A 27,899-nucleotide genomic window follows, 5' to 3' on the forward strand; every position below is an offset into this window, starting at 1 on the left:
GCTAAAGTTTAAGGGCCAGATCCGTAGGTGGGATGATCCATTGAGCATCCTCTACCATCTGAGGATCTAGCCCTAAATTAGCATGAATTATCAGCAAAGCTTCCATGTGGACAGTTCTCTAGTTGGGTCAGTAATTTAACAACAGGCTAGACACACTTTCCAACTAACCTGAGAGATGGAATATATAGGATTTGCCATCTTTGGTTAGGGAGACAGAACTGAGTAAAAGCTGTGTTGTGAAAGCACATTTGATTGTTGATTTAAGTTTGCACTTTCATGGACAGGATGGTCCCTCTTCAAGGGAGGTAATCCAGGCAAAACCTTGATTTTTAGTTTAGCGACAAGAGGTAATTACTGCGAGATTGATCATTCGCTAGAAGTACTGAAGCAAATAAATTGCTCAGTGCCCAGTGCAGGATGAGAATGTCAGCTAATGGAAATGGTGGATAGGTTGGCCTGACCATAATTTGGCTTGATGAAGCATCCGCATGGGCATGGTGTTAATGTGCTATTGATATGCAGCCAGCCAATTTCCCCTGTGCAGATTGGGCTTTGACTCGTTAGAGCAGAGCTGGGCATCGCGGCAGTAAATGAAGAGGAAAATTGAAGTAATGCTGTATTATAAATTTATGATTTCATCTGCCTGACCTAGAGAATGTTCTGTGATGGGAGATACAGATTAGAACCTCTTTCCAGTCAGCTGTGTATTTTGTCTTTGTTGTTAGAAATGATACAGTTGGTGGGTGGGGGTTGGTCACAAGTGTCTTTACAGTTGTCTTGTTGGTTGACTTCAGGTCTCTCTTTTCAAGGCTGTTCTATTAGGGCAAGAACATCACTTGCCCAGTAAGTTTGCACAGGAGAATAAAGTGCGAAGTTCCTTACCCCACTCCATGGGCTTCTGCATGGAAGGGAAGAGCAGGCTTAGTGGGATTGCTACTGCTCTTCTCACACAGGTGGGTGAGCAAGGGAAGGAAGTGGTGGAGCCTTGACTCTGAAACTCTGCCCCTCAGTATTCCAGCCAGCACAGCTGAGCTGGCAGGGAGCAGAAAGTAATCTCAGAGCGAGGAAGGAACCAGATACTCCTGAGTAACTCCTGGTCTGCTTTTCTGGAAAGTGCAGGTACATGTCATCTCTTACTCCGCAAAGATTGTATGTTACAGTCTAGCCCTTAATGATTACAATGCAAAATCTCTAGTTCTGCCTGGCAAGACTGTTCCCCCACGATTCAAAGTCAGTCGTTAAGTTGACAAATCCTCTCATCTTTTAGTGTCCAAATAAAACTTTCGCTTTAAAAAGAGAATGAGTTCTGGTTGAACTGACTGTGCAGAATTGAGGTTCACAGTGATGTTTATGGGGTTACTTAGTTTGCAAACAATCCATTTATCACTATTATTGTTTTTAAAATGGTTTGTAAAGCTTATCACTGAAAGATCTCATTTAATGCCAGATTTCTGCCATTGAGCTGTGAAATAAATATTCAGGAGGTAACTAATGTAGGTACCTATCTATTTAAAGCCACAGTGTCCTGTTCTGTGGTCACATGCTTGCTTTTCTCTTACACCCCCTTTAATCCATTCAAGCATTTAATTTTCTCGATTTAAAATATGATTAATAGTAAACTATATGTACATATAAATTCCATCTGAAATAGAGGGACTTGCTGTGTCAGCGAAATAATTGTACAGTATATTGGAAATAGTCACTTTAAAGAATAAAAATAAAATAAAGGTATGAGACCTTGGAAGGAAACTTCCAATTGTAAACAAACAAACAAACAAAACCAATCATACAAAACAATGTGCTTAAGGCCAAATGCAGTTGCCTTTAATATCAGTGCAAAGATTCCCATTGACTTCAGAGGGAATTGCATCAAGATTTTCATGATGAGACAGTGGATTTGAGGAGAAAGGCAGAAAGCTTAGCATTGCCCTGTGATGATGGAGAAGATGGTGTAGTCTTTGTTCACACTGGAAATAAAACAATAAAAACACACCATAATTGTAAAGGGCAACATAAGGTGTTCACTATAACAATTAGTCTTGGTAAATGGAGCACTAATGGAGCCTGTGAAAAGGCAGTTAACTGATCAGCCTCAATACAAGGAAAATAAAGCATGGAGAACACACATAACCCCTATGCTGCTGACAGAACGTGCATCATTTTAGGCAAGAGTTTTGATTTCTAGAAGTCAGGCTGTCAAGGACCCTGCTGCCTGCAGAGCAAAACCCCATTTCTTAGGGCTAGTCTATGCTAGAAGCGCCACACCGGCGCAGCTGCATCATTGCAACTGGTGAAGATGCTCTATGCCGATGGGAGAGAGCTCTTCCGTTGGCATAATAAAACCACTTCTGCGAGAGGCAGTAGCTATGTCAGCAGGAGAAACTCTCTCACCAGCATAGCGCTGTTCACACTGGCACTTAAGTCAGTGTATTGGTCAGGGGTGGCTTATTCACACCCCTGAGCAAGATAAGTTATATCGACATAAGTGGTAGTGTATACAAGCCCTTAGACCCAGTCTGTGCTCAAAAACCCCACACTGGGAAGATGGGTGGGGGCTGGGGGTTTGAGGGAGATACAAAATAAACAAAGTAGGATCCTCACTGTCCAAACAGGAGGAGTAATGGAGAAATCTCTCTCTGTGTGCTGTTTTTATAGCTTTCGGAGGAGGTCTGATGGCTCAGTGACAGGGTACATTAAGAGCATAGATAGAACACGCATACAGATAAATGGGACAGGACTCAGCACTTCAATGGGAGTTAGACCTACCCTTAATCTCTGGTCTTTAAACCCATGGGGTTTTAAATTCTGCCTTGGTTTACCATATATACACATAGCTGCCACTGAAATTACAGTTGTGTATGTAATTTAGCCTTTCCTGTTCCTCTTCTAGTCCTCACTCCATCTCCATTCAGCATTCCAAGGTCACTCACCCTAACCAGTGCAAGAGGTGGGTTCCAAACAGCTCCTCTTGACTCTTAAAGAGCCAGAAGGAGCTTTTTCCTTGAGCATTGATAAACCTCCTATTGTGGGAAGACCTTATATAATACAGTAGAATTCTTATAAATGATTGCCTGTTGGACCAAAAAAGCCAAATGGCACATTCTCTGTGCATGACAACCCTGTTTACACTAGGAAATTGACTTCTTGTTCTCAGCCATGGCCAGCAATGTGTTCCACTGAATAGAAGTTCACACTGGTTTACTTGTGAATGAGAATGTGACCAAACCAGCTTCCTCTAATTTTCAGTGCTGTTACCCAAATTTCAGTCGTGCTTTCAGTAACATTGCTTGAAATGGTTTTGATCTCTTTTCAACCGTTTTCTTCCACCATCTGCATTGTACCGATGGGGTTTCCAGCTGTAGATTCTACCGGTTTTTTTCTGTACCACACTAGCAGGGGTTTTTTTTTCTGCCATGTGATGTCTGTTGAAACCTTATGTTAAACTGGACACAATTTGTTGTTCAATATATTTGCTTACATATTTTTACTTACAGCAATGTGTCCTTGAATGGTATTTGCCTAATAAGAAAACAATAAATACTTGGTCAGATTGTAACTGTTTCTGAATGTACTTTATAAATCGCTTCAGGAAAAAATTCTTATCTGTTGAATTTTACCTTCCTGCAAAATTAAAACCTCTTTGACTCTCTCATTCCTTAATATTTCTGCCTCTAACTCTTTGATGTGTTAACTGTTGTCCTGCACACTCCTGGGATGAAGAATTACTAGTACCTTAACCTCCAACTGTCAATAACTCTGAAGCAAAGTACATTCATTGTAAGCTCTCCAAACGTCAGAGCAAACCTGTGTTATGTGTTTAGCCTTAGCATTTGGCATTTACTCTTCTAGCTAAAAAGTATGCACAGTCCTTGGACTTCAGATACCAAAGTGCATGTTAATTATATGAGTGACAGGTCTCACATGCATAGCAAAAAGAGATAGTGACCAGGGAAGAGTAGCATGTGTCTCTAGATGTTTCATTTTTCTTCAAGATGTTATTGAAACCTTCCTGCAGTCGTGCATGAGAAGAGTAAATAGTGTTCTTTCATAACCTGTGTAAAAGTAAAATTTCTTTTTCGTCCTTCCTCTGTGTAATGTTGCATTAGATGTAGGAGCAAAGAGTAAAACCTTATTAATCTGCCATTTTCTTTTATTCATGTTTCTTCATTCAAGGTTACCCAAATTTTGTTGCAACATATGGCAGAGGCTATCCTGGATTTGCCCCAAGTTACAGCTATCAGTTCCCAGGTACGTACATTTCATGTGGCGATTTTACTTCTTTTTTTTTTTTTTCTTTTTTCTTTTAATTTTAAATCCATACCTGCAAATTGAGGCAAAAAAGTCTGCAGGGAAGCATCTCGTGCGATGACAAATTCTGACCATTTTGAAGATAAATATATATATAATGTAAGTGTGTGTGTGTGTGTGTGTGTATATGTGTGTATATATATATAAATGTATCTTCAATATATATATATATATATATATATATATATATATATATATATATATATATATAAGGATATTGCCATTAGAGATTGTTGTTAATATAATGTGTTAATTGGTACTGGTTATTTGAAAACAAAGTTTTCAATTTAAGAAAAAATTAGAGAGAGATAATTTAAGAGCTATTGCCATCCCTTTGCTAGGGTTAATTTTTTTTCTTTTTTCTATGTACATATTTGACAGTAAGCTTATATTTGTTAGGGATGCAGTTCTGGAGTAAAAAGTCCAACATGAGTGTATTTTATATAGATGTCTCTGGTGACCTTCATAGAGTTGAGTGTCTAATGGTGCTCAATCTAATTCTTTCTTCACGTTTGTTTGGTTCCCCCCCCTTTCCCTTTTGTGTGCCTGTCAAAGATTTGCTGCATTTAGTGATTTCCATTCACTGGAAGTTTAATACTGCCACTCATAATTTTTAGATCTTCTAAGGTTCTAAAGTGGTAGGCTGGCTTTCAATGTAACACAGTGTGGATTTCAGCTGGGGCACTTTGAAAAAGCAGTCACTGAAACTAGTTCTCCCTACATATTTGCTTTATGCCAGTGTGGCTTAGAACTTAAATTGGAAATGACAGATGATTTTTTTTATTAGACCTTAGGAATTCTACGGGAGATTTTAGAAGCAGAGTCATGACTGCTGTGTTTACTGCTTACTAATAGCTAAGGCCTGCCAGAACACCATGGCAAGAAAACCGCTGTTGTGTTATACATTAAATTCATTAGTGTGCCATGTCACGTGGGTCACACGGATCAGTTCCACCACCTTGCACTGTGCTTTTTAATTGCTTAGAAAGGGAATGTAGGAAGCTCAACTTGCTCAGGTTAAGAACATAAGAACAGCAATACTAGGTCAGACCAATGGTCCATCTAGCCCAGTATCCCATCTTCCAACAATGGCGGGTGCCAGATGCTTCAGAGGGGATGAACAGAACAGGGCACTTTATTGAATGATTCATCTCCTGTTGTCCAGTCCCAATTTCTGGCAGTCAGAGACTTACGGACATCTGGAGCTCGGGCTTGCGTCCTCCACCATCTCGGCTAATAGCCATTCATGGACCTATCTTCCATTAATTTATCTAATTCTCTTTTGAATCCAGTTATACTTCAGGCCTTCACAACATCCCCTGGCAATGAGTTCCATAGATGGACTGTGCAGTGTGTGAAGAAGTACTTACTTATGTTTGTTTTAAACCTGCTGCCTATTAATTTCATTGAGTGACCCTCTGGTTCTTGTGTTATGTGAAAGGTTAAATAACACTTCTTTGTTCACTTCCCCATACCATTCATGATTATATAGACCTCTATCATATCCCCCCTTAGTCATCTCTTTTCTAAGCTGAACAGTCCCAGTCTTTTTAATCTCTCCTTGTATGTTCCATACCCCTAATAATTTTTGTTGCCCTTCTCTGTACTTTTTCCAATTCTAATATATCTTTTTTGAGATGGGGCAACCAGAACTGCATGCAGTATTAAGAAACCAAGTTAAACTGTCTCTTTAATGAAAACACTACAGGTACACGACAGGGAAATGGCTTAGAATCAAAGAAGAAAACAAGATCCTTATGGAGAAAATCTATAGAATGTAACAGAGAACTATAATCTCAATGTAATGATTGAACCTGCCTATGAAATTCTGTGGCAGGAATACAATCCTCCTTTAAATTCTACAGATAGGTTGAAACATTTTATAAAAAGCATTAAAATTGTTTATTAAATTCTACAGGATACAGTAATTTCCATTGAGCCTCTAGTTCCTTTGGAACCATAGTGGTTTGTATAGGAGTTTTCCAGGGGAAGAGTTATTTTTGTTGTTGATTGTGACATGTTACAAATATTGAGTCTTTGGTCTCTGTAAACATATAAGTGCTTTTAAGGATATTCATTTAAGAAAACTAACCAAAAACCCTTTGTCTAAGATGTTAAAATCTAAAAATTAACCTTCTTTGACAGTTTTTCTGTACATTTGCTCTTCTGGTAAAAACACAGAAGGGATCTGAGTTCAGGATCTGAGTTCAGGATCAGCCTTGATTCCTTACACCCCAGGCCAGCTAGGGCTGGGAGAGCTTCAGAGGCAGAAAGTTCAGCTCCCTCTTTGGCTCTTGTTAATTTTTGGCCCAGAAGGGTGAGATGGGTGCTGAGGCTAGTGTTGCTGTATAGCAACCTCCTTTGGCTAATGGAGTTCACTTCCCCTTGCCAGAGGAAGAGCCACTGCAGTGTGTGGGGTCTTTCAGAATGCAACATGAAGGGGAAAAAGCCATCTCAGAAGAACCCCCAGAAACTTCTCCAAGCACCTTGTTTTATAGGTGTTCCTTAAAGACACATACTCCACCCGTATTGTGCTCTATATACAGTATATATAAATACATTGTATAGCAGGAGTGCTAATCACCCAGCCCATTTGACATATATATCCAGCCCCCCATGTTAAATATATATCTTCAGGATTAAAAACCAAATATTTCATTTCTACCTCTTGTGCTTGTAAACGAAATATGACCCAACTTATTGCTGTCTTAGTATGAAATAGTTCAATGTGATGGCAACTGCTCCCGGTGCAATGGAGTGCTGACTCTGAAGTACAATGGTATCACACTGAGGTCCATATTTACAAATCACATTGGTGTTCAGTGGTGTGCATAATTTGCACATACAGTTTCTGCTCTTATACATGTAGCTTTGGTAAAAGCACACAGACATGGCCAAATAAACTGATGTCAGAAGTAGCAGTTTTCCTAAAGGTACTCTACATCATTTTTTTCCCAACTGAGTGATGCAGTGAACATAATTGGAACTTTACTAATAGTTTAATTGCTATTTTATAAGGGCCATATTCTACGGCTTGTCTTTGTACAAACCTCCCGCTGACACCACTGGGAGAGCTACTGTATTGAGGGAAATAGCCCTGGCTAACAGGCCGTAATTAAAAATGTTATCAGCCCTCTTCACAAAATAGGTTTGACACCTCAACTGTATGGTGTATATGCAGTTTTCACAAGTACTCTTCATTATATTAAAGCCATCCAAATATGACTAAAAATGCATACAAGTCCATTTCAACACCTGTTTTGAGCTAATAACGTTTGAATATAAGGTGGTGAGATTTTTTTTTAAAGTGCATTTGCACGTTGTCTCAGGACTTGGTTTTCATGACTCCTTGAATCAGATGGAGCTGTGTGAAGAAAAGACAGATAATGAAAAATAGTTGAATAAACTACATGATTAAAATTGACAGGACTTAAGATCACTTTATTTATAAACATGTCTAATAAGAAAATGATTAGCAACTAATTGTAGAGAAACCCTTTGAGTCCAGTCATCATTATATGAGTTTTTATTTAGGGGCCTGATTTTTCAAACCAGGCCTCCTGTTTTTGTTTTGGGTTTTATTTGGTAGGTACTATTCTGCAGCCCAACATAACTTGGAAAAAAAAAACAAAGCAGCACAAATCAGTTGTTATTTCAAAAAAGTGGGTGCAATTAATTGCAGGCACAAATTGTGCCACAGTGACGGCCCACTTTGAAAACCCTAAGAGTAGAATTGGTTAGAAATCCTCTAAGTATTGCTTAGACTTGAACTTCTTAAGAAACTGTGTCATAATGTATTTCTTCCCCATATGCTTAAACAATAACACATTTCTTAAAAGAAGTTATTGTTTTTTAAAAATACTTGCCTCATTTTTTAATGAAGCTCTAAAAACAGTTGACTCTCGTGTTACACATTTGCAGATCTCAAAGCATCTTATAAATGTTCATCTTCACAGCACTCCCTGGAATTTTGTCCCATATGCAATATCTAGTATTGGAATGTCAGACCCTTTTCACAAGTTGGCCAACTGAGGCACAGAATTTAAGGGCTCAGTTGTGCCCTAAGGGCACAGCTTATGCTAGGAGGTGGTGCCTGGGTGTAGGGAGTGCCCAGTGGCAGTTCCCAGAGGTAGGCATGATATTTTCAGTACCACTTAGGGGGACAGCGTGTTCTTCATCTTTGGAGCCAGCTCTGGCCTTTGTTCCTGCTTCTGTGCTAGCATCTGAGGGCAAGGATTGAGATTGTGCCCAGCTCCTGTACAAGGATGCATTGAAGGGGAGAAGGCTCCTATGTTGTCTTTTCCTTTGCGTGGAGTTCAACACAATAAGACCCAGGACAGCTGATTCACATTTCCACCACCTTGGTCTCCAGACACTATCACTTCAAATGCCACAGCTTCAGGCTAGTACCTGAGGCCATTCCTTGCACCTAGGACACCCACTGGAATTGTTGGGAGATGTAGGTGCTCAACGAGTGCAGTTTCATGCCCTCAGTAATGCCAAATACTTGTATCAATTCTGCATCCTACTATTTGCAACCACGCAGGGTGTGTAAGGAACAATGTGCACGCAGCTGTTCTATATGTAAGACTGTAGTTCCCTGGTAAGGGAGCGGCAAAAGGTGATCTGGTGAGTGCAAAGCTCAATATGTTATCAATGTCACCAGAACTTAGCGAGGGTTTTATATGCAGAGTTCAGAGAATATTACATGCTAACATATATTGGTCACATCTTTCATATAAATGTTGATTACATTAATGCTACTTTTTGTCTTAATTTGTCTTAATGTACCTAAGCTGCTTTTGTTGTTCTCTGTATTTTCCTTTTGCATCCTCTCTACAACCCTGAGACTGGAAGCCATTTTTTTCAGGGTTTATTTTTTGAAAATGACCCCTCTCCCTGCTTTGGAAGCAATCAAGGTTTTGAACTGTTACAAACTAGCAGAGAAAAGGAATCTTTTAGTAACACATGATAATCAGTACACTTATTAAAAAATAGTAGAGTATTCAACAGCATAGGCCAAGTTTTCAAAGGTGCCTAAATTGCATTCATAATATTTTCTCATGCATGTTTTTGCACATGCAGAAGCGCCCCTTTGCGTGCATGGAGGTGGGGTTCTGAGCATGGAAACAGGTGAGCATGCAATCTTTGCAGAGCAAAATCTGGGCATGTATACCCTTTACAAAAAATAAAAATAAAAACTACCTACACACCCTAAAACATTGCATTATTGTGATTAAAGAGGAACTGTTTGGGCCATTTATATGAAATACTCTATTTTTTCTTTTTCCTTCTTTTCTTTTCTTTAAAGGCTTGTCCCAAAAACACTATAGTTTGCAATATTTTGGGGGATTTAGGCTGCTACCTATCTCCATAGTATTCAAGTAAAAACAGTGTTCTCTATAGGATTTTAGTAAAAAGAAGACCTTGCACTATTTCAGTTTGGCTGCATCTTCTCTTGGTCATTCTACCAGCAGATCTCATGGCAGGGCTGAATGAAAGAATGAGTTTGTTGTAGCTAATGCCTTGATATGAGTGCATACTCTTATCCGGTTCTCTCTCATGTCAGAATGCTACTGTAAATGGTTTGTTATAGAGCAGTCTTGACATCACTTCTTATTAGAGTACAGATATGTCACAGAACCTTCATATAGTGCACTTCTGATGTCTGTGCTATAATAAATCAGATCATTTCAAGGAAATTATAGTCTTCCTCTTATTATAATAATAAAGTATTGCAAAACTGTACTATTAACAGTTACCATTTCAAAGAACTGTATTACTGTTGCATCTATTTTAATATCAGCAGCCTTTATTTCAGTTGCCTTTTCAGCTTAAACCACCCATTTTATTTTTCTTTTGTTTAAAATGCCAGTCTAAATTGTGTTGTAATGTGATATTTACTGTTGTCAAAGCGAAACAATGTTACAAATGTCATGATCCACCTGTTTGCATTTTTGTTTTGGTAATTTGGTGGAAAGAAGCCTCTTTGCGCTATGACTATTTGTCTGTTTGAATGATGCCCCCTCTATATATCTCCTGTATTATACTTCTATCAAAGTAGATGACAGCCTTTAGCTTGGAAGGCAGGAGAAATGTAAATCACTTTGGCAACTGTTCTATCTTCTCTCATCAAGTTTTTTTTCTCTAGGCTTTAATAGCTTAGTACATAGTCATTTTAAAATTATTATTATTACAATCACTCCCTATCCTGTTTCATTTTTAAATTTTTTTTTTTTTTTAATTTCTGGGATTTATCTTTTCAGTTTAATCTATTAATTTCTGTTCTTATTTCACTTTGCAGACTATTTGCCGATTTCACAAGACATAATTTTTATCAACTAGTTCTTAAAGATGCATAACAAATTAATCGGGGTTTACTACAGTGCTAATGAGAGAGAGAGAGAGAGACAGACAGAGACAGCCTGGGTGGTCCATGTTTAATATCAATGTCCACTGAAAAAATGCTGCTCTTACTGGCTGGTTTGATTGACTGGACTTATTTTTATTATTTTTTTAAAGGCTCCATATCCTCACTGCTTGAGTTTGCTTTTTTCTTATTTTTGTTTCTTCTGCTTTATATGAGTTTTTAATGCCCACACGGAATGTAACTCACAAAGAGAATGGGGTTGGGGTTAGTGACGTATTAAAGGCATGACTTCTCACAAACTTTGTAGAAATAATGTATTAGGAAAATGGAAATTATGATCAGGTCCTATAAACAGCGAACAAAATGAAATGTTGATGCTTTTTTATATACAGCTTATTTAATAACAGTAAAAGTCATAATTATCATGGAGGAGAGCTGGTGACCTATAGCTAAGATTATTGGGCAAGCTAGGGGAATTAATCTAATTATTCAAAGTAGTATGATCATATATCTGTGAAAATTTAATCTGTGAAGTTGGCAACTGAATGATTATTACTTTTTTTGTTTTGATGGATCTTTCAGTAGTTGAAATTGTAATAACTGAGAGTTCTGTTTGGAAAACAAAAGTTTGAATATAGTGATGTCCCCTTGAAAGTGCTCATCAAAATAACTTTTTAGATGATTAGATGCCAAACATTCCCTCTCCCCCACCTCCAAAACAAACACTAAAATAAATCATCCCATTCTTCCGCAAAAAAACACTTCCAAGCTCTTAGACAGTTCCCTATCTTGGAATGGCCATGCTCTCAGAGGTTCAGATGCTGTAGTCACTTTTACTTCCATGCTTCACTTGCAAACCAATGGCAGAATTAAAGTTTTATCAAGAGCAGCAGGAACTGAGCTGCCAGTATCAGCTGTATTGCACCTTTTAACCTTTAACCTCCGCACAAATACATGAAGTATCCTTTGTCCTGTTTTTATACACTTGTCCTTTATTGGTTTTGTTTCTAACAGAACTAAGTTCTGAGCTGTATGGTTGAAAGCACACGTTGCATTTAAATTCTCCTTTTAAAAAAAAAAAGTGCTTCTACCAATTTTATAAGTTTGTGAGAAGTAAACTGCATGCTTACAGCAGAACTGTACTGCATTTTAATGTTTGTTAATCCACCTGTTTAAAATGTCAGTGTGCAAGGCTCTACGTACACAGCTATGCTGTTCTTTTCATTAAAGATGCTTGATGTAATAATTGGTTAGTTTCCTTTTTATTCTTCTGCTTTTTTTAATCTGTATAGCTTTTTTATTATTTTGTTTTTTTGCTATGAATTGCTTTGCTTTTGTGAACTTTTCCTAGTGTGCATGATTTGCAAACATTTCAGCTATTGTGAATTTTCTCATTTTGTCAATAGTTCATCTGTGCTTTTGGGTTTTTTATTACTTTTTCCCCCCCTGTAAGCAACTGAGGTAGAAAAAAACAATAATAAATTGTTTACAATGGACAAGCTGTGTTGCTGCTCTCTTAGCTTGCAGTTTCGTATTTTGGTTTGGACGTACCAAATAACCAGTACCAATGACCATTTTTAATAAAAGAATAAAAAGAGCATCACTTGAAGTGTGTGACCCAGTGTTTGAAGAACCTACAGATCAAATGTTGCATATTAGATATGTTTACAGCAGAGGTAATTAAAAAAAGACACATTTATAGTGTTCGGGGAAGAATGTTAAAGCTGCATTATTCTTATAAAGTCTGATTCTGCACTGATTTCAATGAGCTTTGTGGCATTGATGTCAATGGGGTCAGGATCAGATTCATCCACTGTTTGCAGACTCTTTAGCACTAATGAGGAGAGATCTGTTTTTGGTGCGAATCACATTTAAATATTAAAAGAAAATAAATAACAGCCCTGTCATCATTTAAAAAAGAATGCCCTGGGTAGGAGTGCAAGAATTGCCCTGTGCAGAGCCCATTGCAGATCAGTACCTGTGATGACTTCTTGGAAGTTTGAAATTGAAATTTGTTTCTTTACCAGTTATATTTTTGTCCATTGTAGTCGTGGTTTGTTACTGTAGGGTTATTCAGCCTTTGGCTGTTGGAATGATTTCTTGGGGGTTTTAAATTGATTTTTTTTAAATCACAGTGAAGTGTTTAGATATGGGGCAAGGGGAGAAACAAATATTTATATGAACTTTTCAGAGATAAGAAAAAAGTATTTACTTACTATTTATATTGCAGTGGTGCCCAGGAGGCCCAGTCATGGACCAGGACTCATTGTGCTAGGCACTGTACAACCACAGAACAAAAAGTCCCTGCCCCAAATAGCTGCCAGTCTAAGATAACTTTTAGGTTTTATGTTATTGACAGTATTTTTAAAGATATGACTTTAAATCTGAAAGCCTTCATTTAGTTTCTTCCATGGTAGCTACTCAAACCCTCGGTACCTTATAGCCCACTTAGTCTGTGAGTAATGGGTGTAGATAAGCAATATTCATGTAACTGTAACTATCCCTTATGCTTTACAGGTAATATAAATGGTTACATTGTGGATTTGGGGGAAAGGAGAATTGGAGTGTCAGAGATGGGGTAGCTTTTGTAATAATGGTATATTTAAGGCTCTCTTGGAGGGTGTGAGAAAGGAAGAAGGATGGTGGGGAAATAGTTAAAATATTTACCAGCCAATGACTGCGAAAAAGAAAAAGCCACAAATTTGCAAGGTTTATTCCCTCCCACCCTCCGCAGCTCTTCACCTCTCACTCTGTTGTATACTCCCCACAAGAAATCCACGGTAGGGAGCAGCATGTGATTGAGGAGAAGGGAATATATTTGTAGTCTGAATACATGGCTCAAAATAAACATTTAGTTGTAGCTAGATTGTATAGCTAGGTGTAATATACTTGTACAAAGCAATGGTGGCGGGGGCAGGGAGGGAGTGTTGGTTAAGTGCACCATACAGAGTTTCTCACAGTAAACGTCATTCAGCTCTGAGGACCAGATCCTCTGCTGGTGTAAATTAGCCTGGCACACCTCGACTGGTGAAAGTCAGCGTATTGGATTGATCTGGTTGTAAATGCATTAGTGCTAAAGATGTACATGGCACTTTACAAACCCAGGACCAGATTCTCATTTACACTAAGGCCACTCTACACTTCTCTGGCAGTGTAAGGGTATTTTAAAGTGGGAGTAAATTATATTCACACTTGGCCCCTTAACCTCGATAGTGTGGTACAGAGGGGGTTTTAGCCAGGTCCCCAGTAGCTGAGCCATGTATAGCAGTGGGAAGCAGTAGCAAAGCTTGTCACAGTGTGACATTTTAATGACTGATCTTAATTTTTTTTTTTTTTTTAAAAAGAAAGAAAAATAAATCTGTCCTTGGCATTCTGTGATTCAAAGTATTGTGGTTGAGCAAACACAAGTCACATTAGCAGCTGTTGAGTAAATTGTTTAAACTTCTTGTGGTAAGAAATGCAAAACAAAGTTAGAGCTGTTTCTCACTCTTCCTTCTAGCCCTTCCCTTACTGCTTAAATTCTGGTCTAATCCTTCCAGCACTGCATGCTTTTGTTCACCTAAAAAATGTTGGCGGCATCTGCATGGCGTAAAATGGACATATTAAATCTACCAGAGTGAGCTTAATTATCATTCTTCAAACCTTTCAGTTTCAATTTCCATCAATGAAAGCAAATGGCAGAGACTGGACTCTCCCCCTCCCCACGGGCCCCCCCCCCCAATTAATTTGAAAATTTGCATGTCATTCATCTGAGGATGAGAGACTAAAGTGCACACATGCAGGTTACGTGTGCTTTCTATGAGCAGGGGACTCTTAGCAATGTAGATAATAAAGTAAAAAATAAATATTTCAGTGCACATAAACTGCTAACCATAAAGTACCCCCATTAAGTTCTGCTTATATGGCAGATTGAGTTTGGTTTTTGTCACAGGAAAATTTTTTTACCTAGATCATAACCCCAATATAAATGACCTTTTGCCGGAAGCAGTGCTAGGATCTGCTTTGAATGTTATGTTTCTAGGTAGCCTTGTGGTAATAAGCAATTCCCATTCAGCCTGTCATTCATAAATGCCAATTATATAGCATACACAGGCACGTGCACACACAAACCTAATAGTCCCTCTGGAGAAGAAGAGAGACAGAGGGAAAGCACCACATGTGACAGTTGCTAGTCATTCTACTTAATGCACGATTAGATACCATGGTGATGGGTGCAGGATAAGAAGCTGGTGTAGAATTCCTGCAACAGGTTAATAAAGAACCAGAAATCAAGCTAGTCACTCAGAAGGGTGCAATTCCTGACTCCCAGCAGATGCATCTCTGCCTTCTTGGGATGTTTTATCTCAGAAGAATCTCATTTTCACTTGTACAGGCAGGAAGAATGGTTTGACCTAAAAAATATTACCATGGCCAATAAATTTAGGATGGGATTTTCAGAAGCAATCAGTATTGGTCCAGATTTGCTTGCACTGGGGTCAGTGGTAAAATTCGATTGATTTCAGTGGCAACAGAGGCCAACACCAAGCACTTCTGAAGTTTCCACCCCCTGGAAGTTTCTGGTAGGGCCCTTTGTCAACATAATAGCCTCCATGTGGTTTCCTGAATCTCCCACATAAGTGTGAGTTAAGGTTTCCCCAAATGATATGTCTTGATAGAGACTGAAACTTTACAAATGTTTTATATGCAGATGCCTTAAAAAGCTGCTTGATAGAAAACTTCCCAAAGCAGTCAATAACATCATTGAACTTGTGCAAGTTGTTAAAACATTCCATGAGGTTAGACATTCCAGGGGTTGTCAGTCCTCAAGAAATCTATCTCATTGGTTAGGTCTAACTCTTCCACTGATCCATGACTCAGATGTTGAGATTGCTATCAGAGAGACAGGGTCATTGCCCTGAAAATGAGCAGTCTCAGGTGAAGGGGAAAAACTAGCCTACGTATTTCACACTGTAACTATTTTATTTGACCGTGAGCTGGACTTTCTGGATTTCAGAACTTGAGCACAACAACAGAGAGGGCTCCTAGATAATAACTTCTGCTTCTAACAGGCTGCAGCTATAGCAAATGGAAAATTTAATGGAAATAATTATTCACAGGAGCAAAGAGGCATTACACACACACACCCCCACCCCCACCGGGATAACAGAAAGCATGGATTACCCTACAGAAAGAGCAAGGTGATCAAATAATGCTGACTCTGATATGAGCCTAAACTCTACCCCTCTTGAGTTAGTCGTAATAGACTGAATAGCATGCATATGCTCATATAAATATTAAAATACAGATTTAAAATATAACTTAATATAATAAGCGGAGCCAGTAAAAAATGAAAACTATTTTACAAAAATGTACTCCAAAAATGTGTCCCTTTTTTCCTTCGGCAATTTTGAAATCACAAATTTTTCAACCAGTTCTAGTAATAAGATTTCAAATTGGACAGTTACATTTTGTGTTACTTCCCAGCACACCTTTCTAGGACCTATGGCATGCAGTCCACTCACTGCCACTATAAAGATTTTAAGGTTAGGCACTAGGATTGTCTAACCTGACCTGCCCCCACCCCCACACAGCACAGGCCCCACAATTTCACCCTGTGATTCCTGCAGTGAAGAGAATTATTCTTCCGTGCTATGTAAGTGACCTCTGTTGAATCTAATAACATGTGGCTGAACTACAGCTTATCTTTTAAAAAGGCATCCAATCTCCATTTATGGTCTTCAGGTGATGGAGATTTTACTATCCCTTGGTAATCTGGTCAAATGGTTAATTGTCCTCTGTTAAAATGTACCACCTTTTCAATTTGATTTTTTTGTCTAACTTCAGCTTCCAGTCATTGGCTCTTCTTTGTTAAATTTCTTAAATTAAAGAGCCCCTTAATACTGGAGATCTTCCCTGCTCTAGCATTATACAGATGGTTGGATAACGTTTTTGAAAGCTAAATGTTTAAACAAAGAAGCTTATATTTTCTGTACCTTTTGAAGCAACTGAAATGAGGTATGAAGCATTGGTGCCACTTGGCTGAACTTGAAATATATGCTTTAATACTGTTCTCTTCAACCCCTCCCTTGTTCATTCAACAACAGGTGTCCAGAATTCAGAACTTGCATGCTATAATGGAAAGCCTGTGTAAAATGAATGCGCTGATAGTTTCATTAATCAATTGTGTTTATTAAAAATGTATGGTAATGCCTGGCCTCTAGGTTTAAAATGAGAAAGGCTTCTATCAAATAGATCAGCTTAGTACTGAATGGAGTTATTCCCTCTTGGAATGTGATTTAGCTTGGAGTCCCTTTCACCTATGTCGGCTGTGTTGATCACAAGCCTATAATTCTGTCTGTTTCACTAGTCACTAGATTAGGGCTGTCCAAATTACAGATCCAGGTAAAGCATTGCATGCTGGTAACTGTAGTATTTATGGACCACATCTGTATTAACAGGACAGTTGGCGGCCATATTACAGAAATATGTGGGATGTTCATTAAACTGGTGTAGGCCGTGCATGTTGTAAAAATAGGGTTTAAAAAAAAAAAAGCTATAAGCTTTAGGTTTCTTTAAAAAAATATTTTTCTTAGAACAAACCATTTGCCTTTGAGAAGTTTGCCACTTCTGTGTTGTAAAATAATTGCAGGGAATTATTACACTTGAAAAGACACAGCGATAATTTCCAGACAAATAGGTGGCTTTGTCTCACCGATGCATAAAGTAATTACTGGACAGAAGTGCATCATTCCCATTTTAAAAGCCATCACCCAAGAGCCGTAAACATCTGAAAAATGGATCGTTTGCAGGACATAAAGCGGAAGTGCCAAATTTTAAATTAACTGTCTGTGGGTTTTATTATTTTTGTCCAAATTCCAGAGGAGAAATATTGTTCATAATAATACCCATCTGTCTGAACTGCATTACTTTTGCCTGACTTTGAGAAATCTTTTACAAAATCTTGCCGTGTGCCATGCATATATTTTACATAGTAGGTGACTGTGCCTTGAACAACATGATGGGCTGTTCATTATGCGTGGTGTGTTTTTTCTGAAGTTCACTAATTTCCTGACCTGGTGAAACAGATTTTAATAAGCTTGATATAACGCAGCATTTTAAGACCAAGGGAAACACTTAATTTGGCAGCCACAATAAAGAACTCCAAACAGACTTGTAGATGTTAAAAATGTTAATAGGATTGATCAGAAGCTTGGGGAAAGAATTTTCCATTTCCCTGGAGGCCTGCCGTGTAACTTCTTATTTGTTCACCTTTATATGGCATTTTAAATACTGGGCAGACCCATTTCTTCAAAAATATATTGGCTACCTTCAAGATACCCTAAAATTTGCTTAGACATAATTTATAGATGATTGTATGTTTGTCTGCCTCATGCGGACTTTTAGAACTTTGGGTGGAATCTTCATTGAAACCCAAGCAAACTAATTAACATAAAACATTTTGCTGTGAATGATTTGGTAGAACTCAAATCTTTCATTGCCTTTATATAAATTTTGATTTCTCTGGTTTTTTTCTCTCTATCTTGGGTGTTTTCTGTTAAATTTAGATGTGAGATTTTTTTCTTCTGTGCACATTTTCGTTACAGAAGGGGGAATTGAGAGCAAGATGGTAGAAAAGTTAGTATTGTAAATATAGGGGGTATTGTCTATTTGATGTAGCCTTCTTCTGCACATGCACGCAACTAAACATGACATTTACACAGAATAAATTATACCCCTTCCCCAAAAAAGTTTCATGTTGGGATGCTGCATGGTTTTGAATCAGACACTTTCAAAATTAAGCCTAAAGGTCCTACAAAAAGGATGACTGGCTAATGAAAAGAATAATGCAAGAGAGAATCCATTTGGAATAACAGCTGTGAGCCTTTTAAAGCTTTTGTGTACTGATCAAAGCTACTGCTAACGTTGTTTGAAAAGAGGATATCGGTTCTCCCCTTACCATCTTCTTTCCTATTCAACCTACAGACAATTTAGAATTCTAGATTTCACTTCTTCTTTTAAGATCAAGTGAACGTGGTCTCTACTCTTCCTAACTAACTAATGTTTAAAACACTATATTCTAAGAAGCAAGAAAGAGATTTTGGTATAAAATAAAGTGTTTTAAAAGGTAGAGGGAAATACATTTAGAATTGGTGCTCTCTCCCTCCCTTCCTGAAAATGCCCATTTGGAAACATTCATAGCTTCATGAATTTTCACACAGTGCAGTGTCTGTATACATAAATATTGCCTACCTTCCACTCATTATTATTTAACAGTCAAATTGTGGTAGCACCTAGCGGGCTCCGCCCATAGTGCTAAGTGCTGTGCAGACAGGAAATTACAGTCCCTGCCTCAAAGAGTTGAGTCTGAAATACATATTCGCTTGCGAGGCTGAATTCTCTGGGCATGTTTTCAGGGTTGCCATCTCTCAGGATTTTACCAAAAGTCTCGTGACATCAGTTGTTTTCCCTAAAGTCACCGCTCCTGGAGTCAAGTAATTATGTGAGAATCTCACCTTTCATTTTAAAAAAGGAAGTTTCTAGTCCTCATTGTGGAGAAAAGCTGACCCGAGTGCAACCCAAACACTCAGAAAACAGAAGGCAAATAAGAAGAACCTCACGTTTACTTATTTGTTTTTAAAAAGCTGATGATTTTTAAACTAATCTCCTGATACTTTTTGAGGCCTGACTTGTGATTTTTGAACATTTGAGGTTGGCAATACCATGTGCTTTTTTAACGTTTTAACATTGCCCCTTTTAAAAAGTGATTCATGAAAGTAAAGCAAATTCTCAGTTACTTGGTTAAAAGCTTGTTTTTGGATGTGTTGGCACCCAGAACTCTAGCACCGCTGAAAATCTGACCTGAATCTTCTAGTTATTTCTCTGTTCTCTTACCAAGGAAAACAGGAACATTTGTGGAACTGGGAGACATGGTGTGCTGGAGAGTTTGAGGTCCTAGTCAGAGCACCTCACCTGTTCCTTCCTCTTTCCAGAAACTGGCTTGCCTAGAGGCGCTGCATGGCTAGAGCTGCATTGCTGCAGTGGTCCTCAGCCCTGTTGCTGGTGTATGAGGCCCAGAGCAAGACCCCATTGCCAAAATCAGTGCTGAGTGATGTGGAAGGATGGCCATGCTGGAGGTGTGACAGCAGGGGTTGTGGTGGAGACATCTGATAGCTCCTATCCATAGTTAAGAGTGAGAGCAGCAGCTATCTTGGTGGAGATTCCCTTGAAAATTCAGCACCATAGGTGGCTGCCTTTGGGACCTACCCCTAACATCAGCCCTGACTGGAGAAGACTGTGCTGTCCTGTTAGGCCTACTACATCCTTAGACAAAGGCACTACAGTATTCTATGGTATTTAGGTGCAATAGGATTGTAATCAGTTTATTCTTAAAAGGGTTCATTCACCTGCATTTTTAGTCTACCTCTTTCCTGCATCTGTGTTCCCCTGGCAAAGGAACCATGCCTCAGCAGTAGATTTCCTTTGTAATGAGTTGGCTTGTACTGCTCACTCTCTTCCTTGCACCCATCTCTCTGGAGTCCTGTCTTATGGAATTTCCCTCTCCTCGTTTTCACACATGCCAATATTACTCTCTTCCGTACTTTACTATTAATCATATTGCAGTAATGCCTAGAGGCCCCAACCCCATTGTGCTGGATCCAGCACCTTCCTCAGAAAGAGTTTACAATCTAAATTGATAATGGAACAAAGGGACATAAAAATAAATCTCTGCTCAGCAAAGTTCAGGACAATAAGGGGGAGTTGTTTAAATGTATTAGGAACAAAAAGTCGGTTGTTAAATGGAGATGGTAGAATTGTTCCTAATAATATAGAATAGACAGAAGTGTTCAGTGAATATTAAAGTTCTGTATTTGGGGGAAAAAACATGGTGTAGTCTCATCATAGTCCACCAATATCGCGTGAGAATATTAAACAGCAGCTACTACAGTTAGACATTTTTAAAACCGCAGGTCCAGATAACTTGCATTCAAGTGTTTTAAAAGAGCTGGCTGAGAAGCTCCCTGTCTCGTTATGTTGATTTTTAATAAGTTTGGAACAAACTGAGGAAGTTCCAGAGGACTGGAAGGAAGCTAATGTTGTGTCAGTATTTTAAAAAAGTAAATAGGATGATCTGAGTTATTATAGGCCTGTCAGTCTGACATCGATCCCAGGCAAGTTGATGGAGCGGCTGATACAAGACTTGATTAATAAAAAATTAAAAGAGAGTAATATAATTAATCAACAAGGGTTAATGAAAAATGAATCCTGTTAAAACTAATTTGATATTGTTTTTGATAAAATTACAAGTTTGGCTGATAAAAGCAATAGTGCTGATATGGCATACATACTTAGACTTCGGTAAGGCATGTGACTTGGTACTCCACAACATTCTGATTAAAAAACTAGAATGATATACAATTAACATGGAAGACATTAAATGGATTAAAGCTGACTAACTGATAGGTCTCAAAATGTAATTGTAAATGAGGACTCATCATCGAGTGGGTGTGTTTCTAATGAGTTCCCTCAGGGATCACTTTTTGGTCCTTGCAGATGACTCAGTAATTGGGGGAGTGGTAAATAATGCAGAGAACAGGTCACTGATACAGAGCTAAATGTAAATGTATACATGAAGGAACAAAGAACATAGGCCAGGCTTACCGGATAGGAGATTCTAGTCTGAGAAGCAGTGACTGAAAAAGGTTTGGGAGTCGTGGAGGATAATCAGGGTGGCCAAAAGGGCTACAGCAATCCTTGGATGCATATACAGGGGAATGGATTAAAGAGATTTTTTTACTTCTGTATTTGGCACTGGTGCATCTGCTGCTGGAATATAGTGTCCATTTCCGGTGCCCACAGCTCAAGAAGAATGTTGAAAAGTTGGAGAGGGTTCAGAGAAGAGAATGGTTAAAGAATGCCTTATGGTGATAGACTCAAGGAGCTCAGTCTATGTAGCTTATCAAAGAGAAGGTTAAGGAGTGATTTGATTAGTTGGTTAGTGCCTACGTGGGGAACAAATACTTGATAATGGGCTCTTCACTCTAGCAGACAAAGGTTTAACATGCTCCAGTGGATGGAAGTAGAAGCTAGACAAATTCAGACTGGAAATAAGGTGTAAAATGTTAACAGTGAGGATAGTTAACCGTTAGAACAATTTACCAAGGATTGTGGTGGCTTCACCATCACTGACAATTTTTAAATCGAGATTGGATGTTTTTCTAAAAGTTCTGTTCCAGGCATTATTTTGGGGCCGTTCTCTGGCCTGTGTTATACAGGAGGTCAGGTTAGGTCATCACAGTGATCCCTTCTGGCCTTGCAGTCTCTGAATAGATGATATAGGGTTCCCAACCTTTTTGAGTGAAAGCCCCACCAGTTAACCCTAGGAAAAACATGCGCCCCTACCCCCCGACCTGCGCTATCCCCTCACCAGCCATAAACACATACCCCTATAAACACATATAACAATTACATTACATTACATAATAAATGACTCTTAGCTGAGTAAGAAGATAAGCCTTCCCTGGTGCAGCTGCCACCACACACCTCGAGTGGCCCCTCCTTCCAAGCCCTCATGGACTGAGGCTAATGGAGGCGGGCCCTGGTGGGTTGGTTGCGGCTGCTCCAGGCCCCCCTGGCATAGGGCTGCTCCTTTCCTGGCCAGTGCAGGGTTGAGGGAGGCTGCTCCTCCACTCCGGCCGACGCGGAGCTCAAGCCTGCTCCTCTGCTCCGGCCAGCACAGAGCTCGGGGGGGGGGGGGCTGCACCAGGCCAGCATGGAGCTTTGTGGGGCTGCTCCTCTGTTCTGGCCAAGGCAGACCGCAAGGCTGCTGCGCCCGGCGCAGAGCTAGGGGAGGGTTAAATGACCTCAATATTACTGAAGCCTCATGGATCCCCTGGAATCTTTGGCACCTCCCAAGGGGGTCCTGCCCCCCGAGGTTGGGAACCGTTGATATAGACAGAGACCGGGAAAAATGGGGCTGTATTATCCCCATTTTTCAGATGGGCCCTATTGAGACACAGAAAAACTGTGATTTGCCCAAGTTAACACAGGAAGTCTGAGACAGTCAGGAACTCAACGCAGGCCACCCGAGTGGCTTAGGTACAAGACAATCCTTTCTTCTCCATACTGAGGACGCTGTGTGGTTCCTTGTCTCTGGTGTAACGTTCTGGATAGCTTGTACCTCCCCTTTTGTTCTTTGTCTTGCCACACACGCTAGTCAAAGCCAATGTAGGCAGGCTTGGCGGACTCTCATATCCAACTTTTTCCACCACAGTTGGTGCAGCTATGCATCCTCCGGCCACAAGAAAGAAAAGAACATGGGAGGATGTCCTTGTGAAAGTTGGCAGCATCACACCGTAGTTGTCTGTGTTCGTTACTGATTTATGATGTGTGATGCTTCCACAGCCCTGCACCCACCTCAGAGTCAGGTCACTCACCAGGCAAATCAAATTCTCACCAGCAAGCTCAGCCCTCCAGAACCCAGCAGTCACACACAAGAGGCTTTTCTGATATGGTTTTCGGACTGCACTCCTCTTGTGTTAGTCACCTTGCTGATGCTGTCGCTCTGCACAAGCCCTTTTGTAGTTCAGAAGATACTCTCAGTAACAGTAATGGTTTGAACTTCTATGGCACATTTCATCTGAGGATCTGAGAGCACTTTCCAGGCACTAATTCATCAAGTCTTTCAACATACTTGTGAGGTAGGCAAGGATCCTTATATCCATTTTGTATATGGGCAAACTGAGGCACAGAGAGATTAAGTGGTTTCCCCAAGGCCACACAATGAGTCAATTTCAGAGCTAAGAATGGAATTCCTGATTCTGTATGCGGTGACCTAACCAGTGGACCGTGCTTCTCTCATGACCTGTAACAGAAGATCTTGTTGCCGATTTCCTAGCGCTATTATCTACTAACCGGCGCCTTTGGAAAAACTTGGTGTAGCCCGGAGGTTAGTGTGTGACACCAGGCATTGAACCTGGACCTTCAGAGCTGAAAGAGTTAGCCTAAAGAACTGAAAAATTCTGAAGCCGAGGGGCTGTACCAGACTTGCATCCTCTGTAGATCAGGCATGAAAGGGGGACACGCAACACAATCTGACCAGTGGGTTACAGACTTGTCTTGGACAGAGGAAGATTCCCCGAGTGTCCGAGGGTCCACAACAGTTCAAATCCCAGACAAACGCCCACTTGCATGGCTATAGCCCTCTTGGCTGACACAGAGGATCAAACCAAGGGCCTTCAGGCAAATGCATGAATGTGGCCAGCCGGAGATAAAGAGCAAACTGTACAGCTAGGAGCTGTAACAGAATCACACCCTCTGGATTGGACACAGAGGGGGGCCATGTAACCTGCTATTCAGTGTCTGTTACAGTTGCGTATCCAAAGAACTGGCAGAGAGGTGGCTCTTGAGATCGATTTTAACTGGTATTGTCAGAGATGGAGAAACTCAAAAGGCTTCACCGAGGGCCCTGACGTCTAGCATGGCTCTAACTGGGTTGTAAGTAATGTAACGATGAATGAAATAGGTTCTGGCTCACTAATGAGTCTGCTGGTCTTAGTGCTGAGTACGTGGTCTGGGTCCTTGAGAATAGTTTGTTCCTGCTCTGTTGTGCTTGCACTCCCTCGTTCTCAGACTTGCCCGCTTTGTGCAGAGCGTGCCAAGCTTCGGTTGTTTTCAGAAGCCTGGGCTCAGTCCAGAAATATGCGTGCCTGGGAATCTGACATAAGCAGGCTGTATTATGATGTGAGGGTCAGGATTCAGGTGGAACCTACTTAGGTGTGACACCAGGGGCTCAGGGATACAAGCTCAGGGAACAGGCTGCTACCAAGTAAACACAAGGCTTTTCAGTGTATAACATTGGCCTTCAATGCATGCTCAATAAAGATCACTCTCTTACCCCTCTGCGAGCCTGCTGCATCTCTCTTTGCTAATGAAAGCTGGGTGTGGCACTTCCCCTACCATGAATTTCTCTTGCACTTCAGCCTGGAAGGAAGTTTTCTGTGCAGGTACAGACAGGTGTAGTCTGTAGCTTATGTCAGGGGGGGGTCCGTGCCTGGGGATAGGGCTCACAAGCCGGTCCAGGCAGGGTATAACCACCCTCCCATTCTTTCTGATTCGACTGGGGTAGGTGGGAGGGAATGAATCCCCCAAGCTTTTATTTGCCTTAGCCTGGCACACGGTGAATGTTGAGGGTTTCTTAAATAATATGCAGCATCTGCATCCCCACCATCTCATTTCTCCTAGGGAGCCTCTGCATACAGTTGCCTTATTTTATTCTGTGGTTTGTTTCTGCTTTGCAGTGGAGTCCGGCAGTGTTTACTTACAATGGTCTCCTCTGAAATAGTTCTGTAGCAATTCCCCCTGCCTTGTCCAAGCTTAGTCAGTCTCTTGCATTATCTAAGTCAGTGCAACTCTCTCTGAAGGAGCTGAAATGCATTTTTCCAGTGTATTAGTATTTTCTCAACGTGTAGTTATTCCTGTCACTGACTACTAGTGGCTGCCCACTTTGGGGCCTTTGGAAGGCATTCGAAAAGGGACAGAAGGGAGGAGGAGCTCTGATCTTTACTGTCTGCTTAGGTCACCCTTCACATTCTGTTAGCATGCGATGATGACTACAGTGCAATGGAGCTGAAAGCTGCTGTAAGGCTTTCAGGTGGCCAGTGTGTGCAGCGTGAATATTGGGAACTGAGCCCAATGACCGTGCCTGCACAGGGCTGGAGGGGGACGCAGTGAAAATCCATGATGTGAGTAAAGTGCATGTATACTAGACTATTGTAGTACTTTTCATCTGTAGATTCCCAAGCTCGTTACAAGGCAAGGGGTTAGTATTTTACAAAGGAGGAAAGTGAGGCATGAGAGGTGAAGTGACTTGCTCAAGGTCACGTGAGGTTAGTGGCAGAGGCAGGAAATAGAACCGTTGGGTCCAGTGCTTTTTCCACACTACTGCCTCTGTGTAATAGTCTCTATTTCTACTTAAAATGTCAAATAGATTTTTCTGTTTGGTTGAGCCCTCTAGGTCTCTGTGCCCACTCGAAAGCCCGTCCTGCTCTTTCATTCTCTGTACTGTAGCCCTTCAATAGTAGCAAGACTGATTCTGGGATCTGGGAGGAGATGGGGCTGCTGCATCTGCAATTTGGCAACTAACTGAATAGATTAGTTGATACAGCTGCTTTGTACATGCATCAGCAGGGTAGATCTCCCCTTCCACCATTTTGCCCAAACGCTCGCCATTTCTCACCCCCACATTCCAACAAAGACATCCTGAAACCTTTGCTATCCTCCTCCTCCTCAAATCTGTCATGGCTTACAGAGAGAGAGGCCCGATGCGGTGTAGAAAAAAACAGGACTCGATATCCTAAGAAGAGGTCGTGCTCCTAGATACAGAAATATAAGGAGCCTGATTCTCATTTAAACTAAGGACTTAAAGTGGGTGTAAACGTAACTGACACTCATTTCAAGGCCCCCTGATGCAAGCAGAATCAGCTGTAAGATGGTGTAAGTGACAATTGGGACTGAGGAGTTTATGGTTTTGCAGACAGATTTAGAAAAAAAACAAAGGCCCAGTTAGAGGATTTTCAGTTGACATTCCAAACTGAAACCTCCCATGCTTAGCAAATCACACAGAGTTGGTGTTTAACTCATACAGAATAGTTTGCCAGTTGTCTATTCTAAGACTGAGTGTGAGGTTCCTGGTGTTCTATGCGCTCCACACCCCCTTTACATCCAGTCTCATTCTGCTCTTGCCACCAGTTTTAATAGTCTATTCCTAGGAGCTTCTCCAGGAAAAGGGTAGTGCAGTATAAATAGGATGTTGAGTTGGTCAGCACAGCCAGCCGCCAACAGCTTGGGACTGTGTGAGTGGGGGGTGGGGAGGTGCACTGGAATTATAGGGGAATATTTTATTCCCCGTTTATCATGGGTGGAAGTGCTGAATTCTGGTTCACCCAAATTGCCATATGATCAAGGGCCAGATTATATCTTCCCTTTCTGGGTTTGGTTGCAGCTAAAGTCTTGATTCGTTTATTGTTGGGGAGGGCTGGGGAAAAGGGACAAAGTCACTCCTTCCTCTAAATATGTGAAGATCAATTTGTTGCCGTCAGGAGCATAGTGGAGCAAAACACACATGATGGATGAAATCCTCCCCATTGCAGAGAGCCAGGGCACCACGTAACCCTTAACATGGCGTATCAGGACTTGCATTGCTCTTTCCATCTCTTCTTCTGAAGTTCCTGTAAATCCCAGCGAAATCCAACCTCATCAAGTTTATGTCTGTTTGAGAAAGTCAGAGAGGCTAATTCCATGCTTCATGCCAGGGCTTTGCACTGGCTCTTTAAATCCAGTTTCCCCTGCTTTGGTTATGTGCCACCCACTTGATTCCTCCCCCAACTTATTTGTGTGTTGGAGAAAACACTTGCCTGTAGACAGCCACTCACTAAATTGTGACCTTAGGGCATCGTCGTCAAAACCAGATGTGTCGTCCTCCTCCCACATGAGGCTGTTACAGTATTTAAAGCAAAACTATTGATGCAGGAAGCAGAAAAATTTATCTGTGAAAAATTGAACTGCAAATATTCATGTTGGCTCTTTCTGAGTAATAAGGCAGCATGAAATTGATCTGAATCCTCAGGGCTTTCTTGGTCAGCATTTGAGCCCATTTCAAAACATTTATTGTAAAATATCTGCTAATTGGAATGCCTAAATCCACTTTAGTCCTTTTGCACAGCTCAGGCATCTTGTTTTCTCTAGGCAATTATAAGCGAAGGATACACAAAAACGGACTGGGATCATTTCTGCAGGGATGGGAGTGCTTTAGACAAATATGACGAATAGATTGAGCTCTCCCTCCTTCCTTTTGATTTTTCGTTTGGCACAGTGATGGCTCTAGATAACGGAGGCTCCTCGGAGGAAGAAGGGCTGGCATTGCTTCCCCTGCTCCGAGTCAGACGCACTGAAGGATCTAATCCAAAGTCCACTGAAGTCAGTGGAAAGACTCCCGTTGACTTCAAAGGGTTAAGGTTCAGGGCCCTTGCTGGATGTGGCTGGCCTTTTTAACTTGTCAGATGCTGGCTGGCTCTCGATGGACTCCTCAGCCCCCTTCAGCTCAGCGTGTGTGCCTGTGGCTTTTGCCTCACAGATTTTGGAGCCATTCCAAGCGTGGGTCACAGGGTTCCTCCCTCCCCCAGCTTTTACTGCCGTTGCCCTGTTCTCTTTCATCTCTCTGTGCTGTCTCCGATCCCCTCTCCCC

At 40.6% G+C, this 27,899-nt stretch overlaps 1 protein-coding gene across 12 annotated transcripts in view; it reads left to right on the forward strand.

Annotated features, from left to right (window-relative positions):
• The window catches only part of MSI2 (musashi RNA binding protein 2), a 364,912-nt gene that overhangs the window by 294,773 nt on the left and 42,240 nt on the right, over positions 1–27,899 (forward strand). For 7 of the 12 annotated variants that reach the window (XM_067538055.1, XM_067538053.1, XM_067538056.1 and 4 more), the window contains exons 10-11: positions 4,174–4,248; positions 9,394–9,441. In XM_067538055.1, coding sequence (XP_067394156.1) covers positions 4,174–4,248; positions 9,394–9,441 — 123 coding nt within the window. Of the gene's footprint in view, positions 1–4,173; positions 4,249–9,393; positions 9,442–10,612; positions 13,497–27,899 lie in introns of those variants that run through there. The other 5 variants (XM_067538058.1, XM_067538052.1, XM_067538060.1 and 2 more) reach the window with 2 other exon arrangements.

The sequence above is a fragment of the Emydura macquarii genome, unplaced genomic scaffold (assembly GCF_026122565.2).
Source record: "Emydura macquarii macquarii isolate MOO-44397 ecotype Brisbane River unplaced genomic scaffold, CSIRO-AGI_Emac_v2 contig_450, whole genome shotgun sequence".
Lineage (NCBI taxonomy): Eukaryota > Metazoa > Chordata > Testudines > Chelidae > Emydura > Emydura macquarii.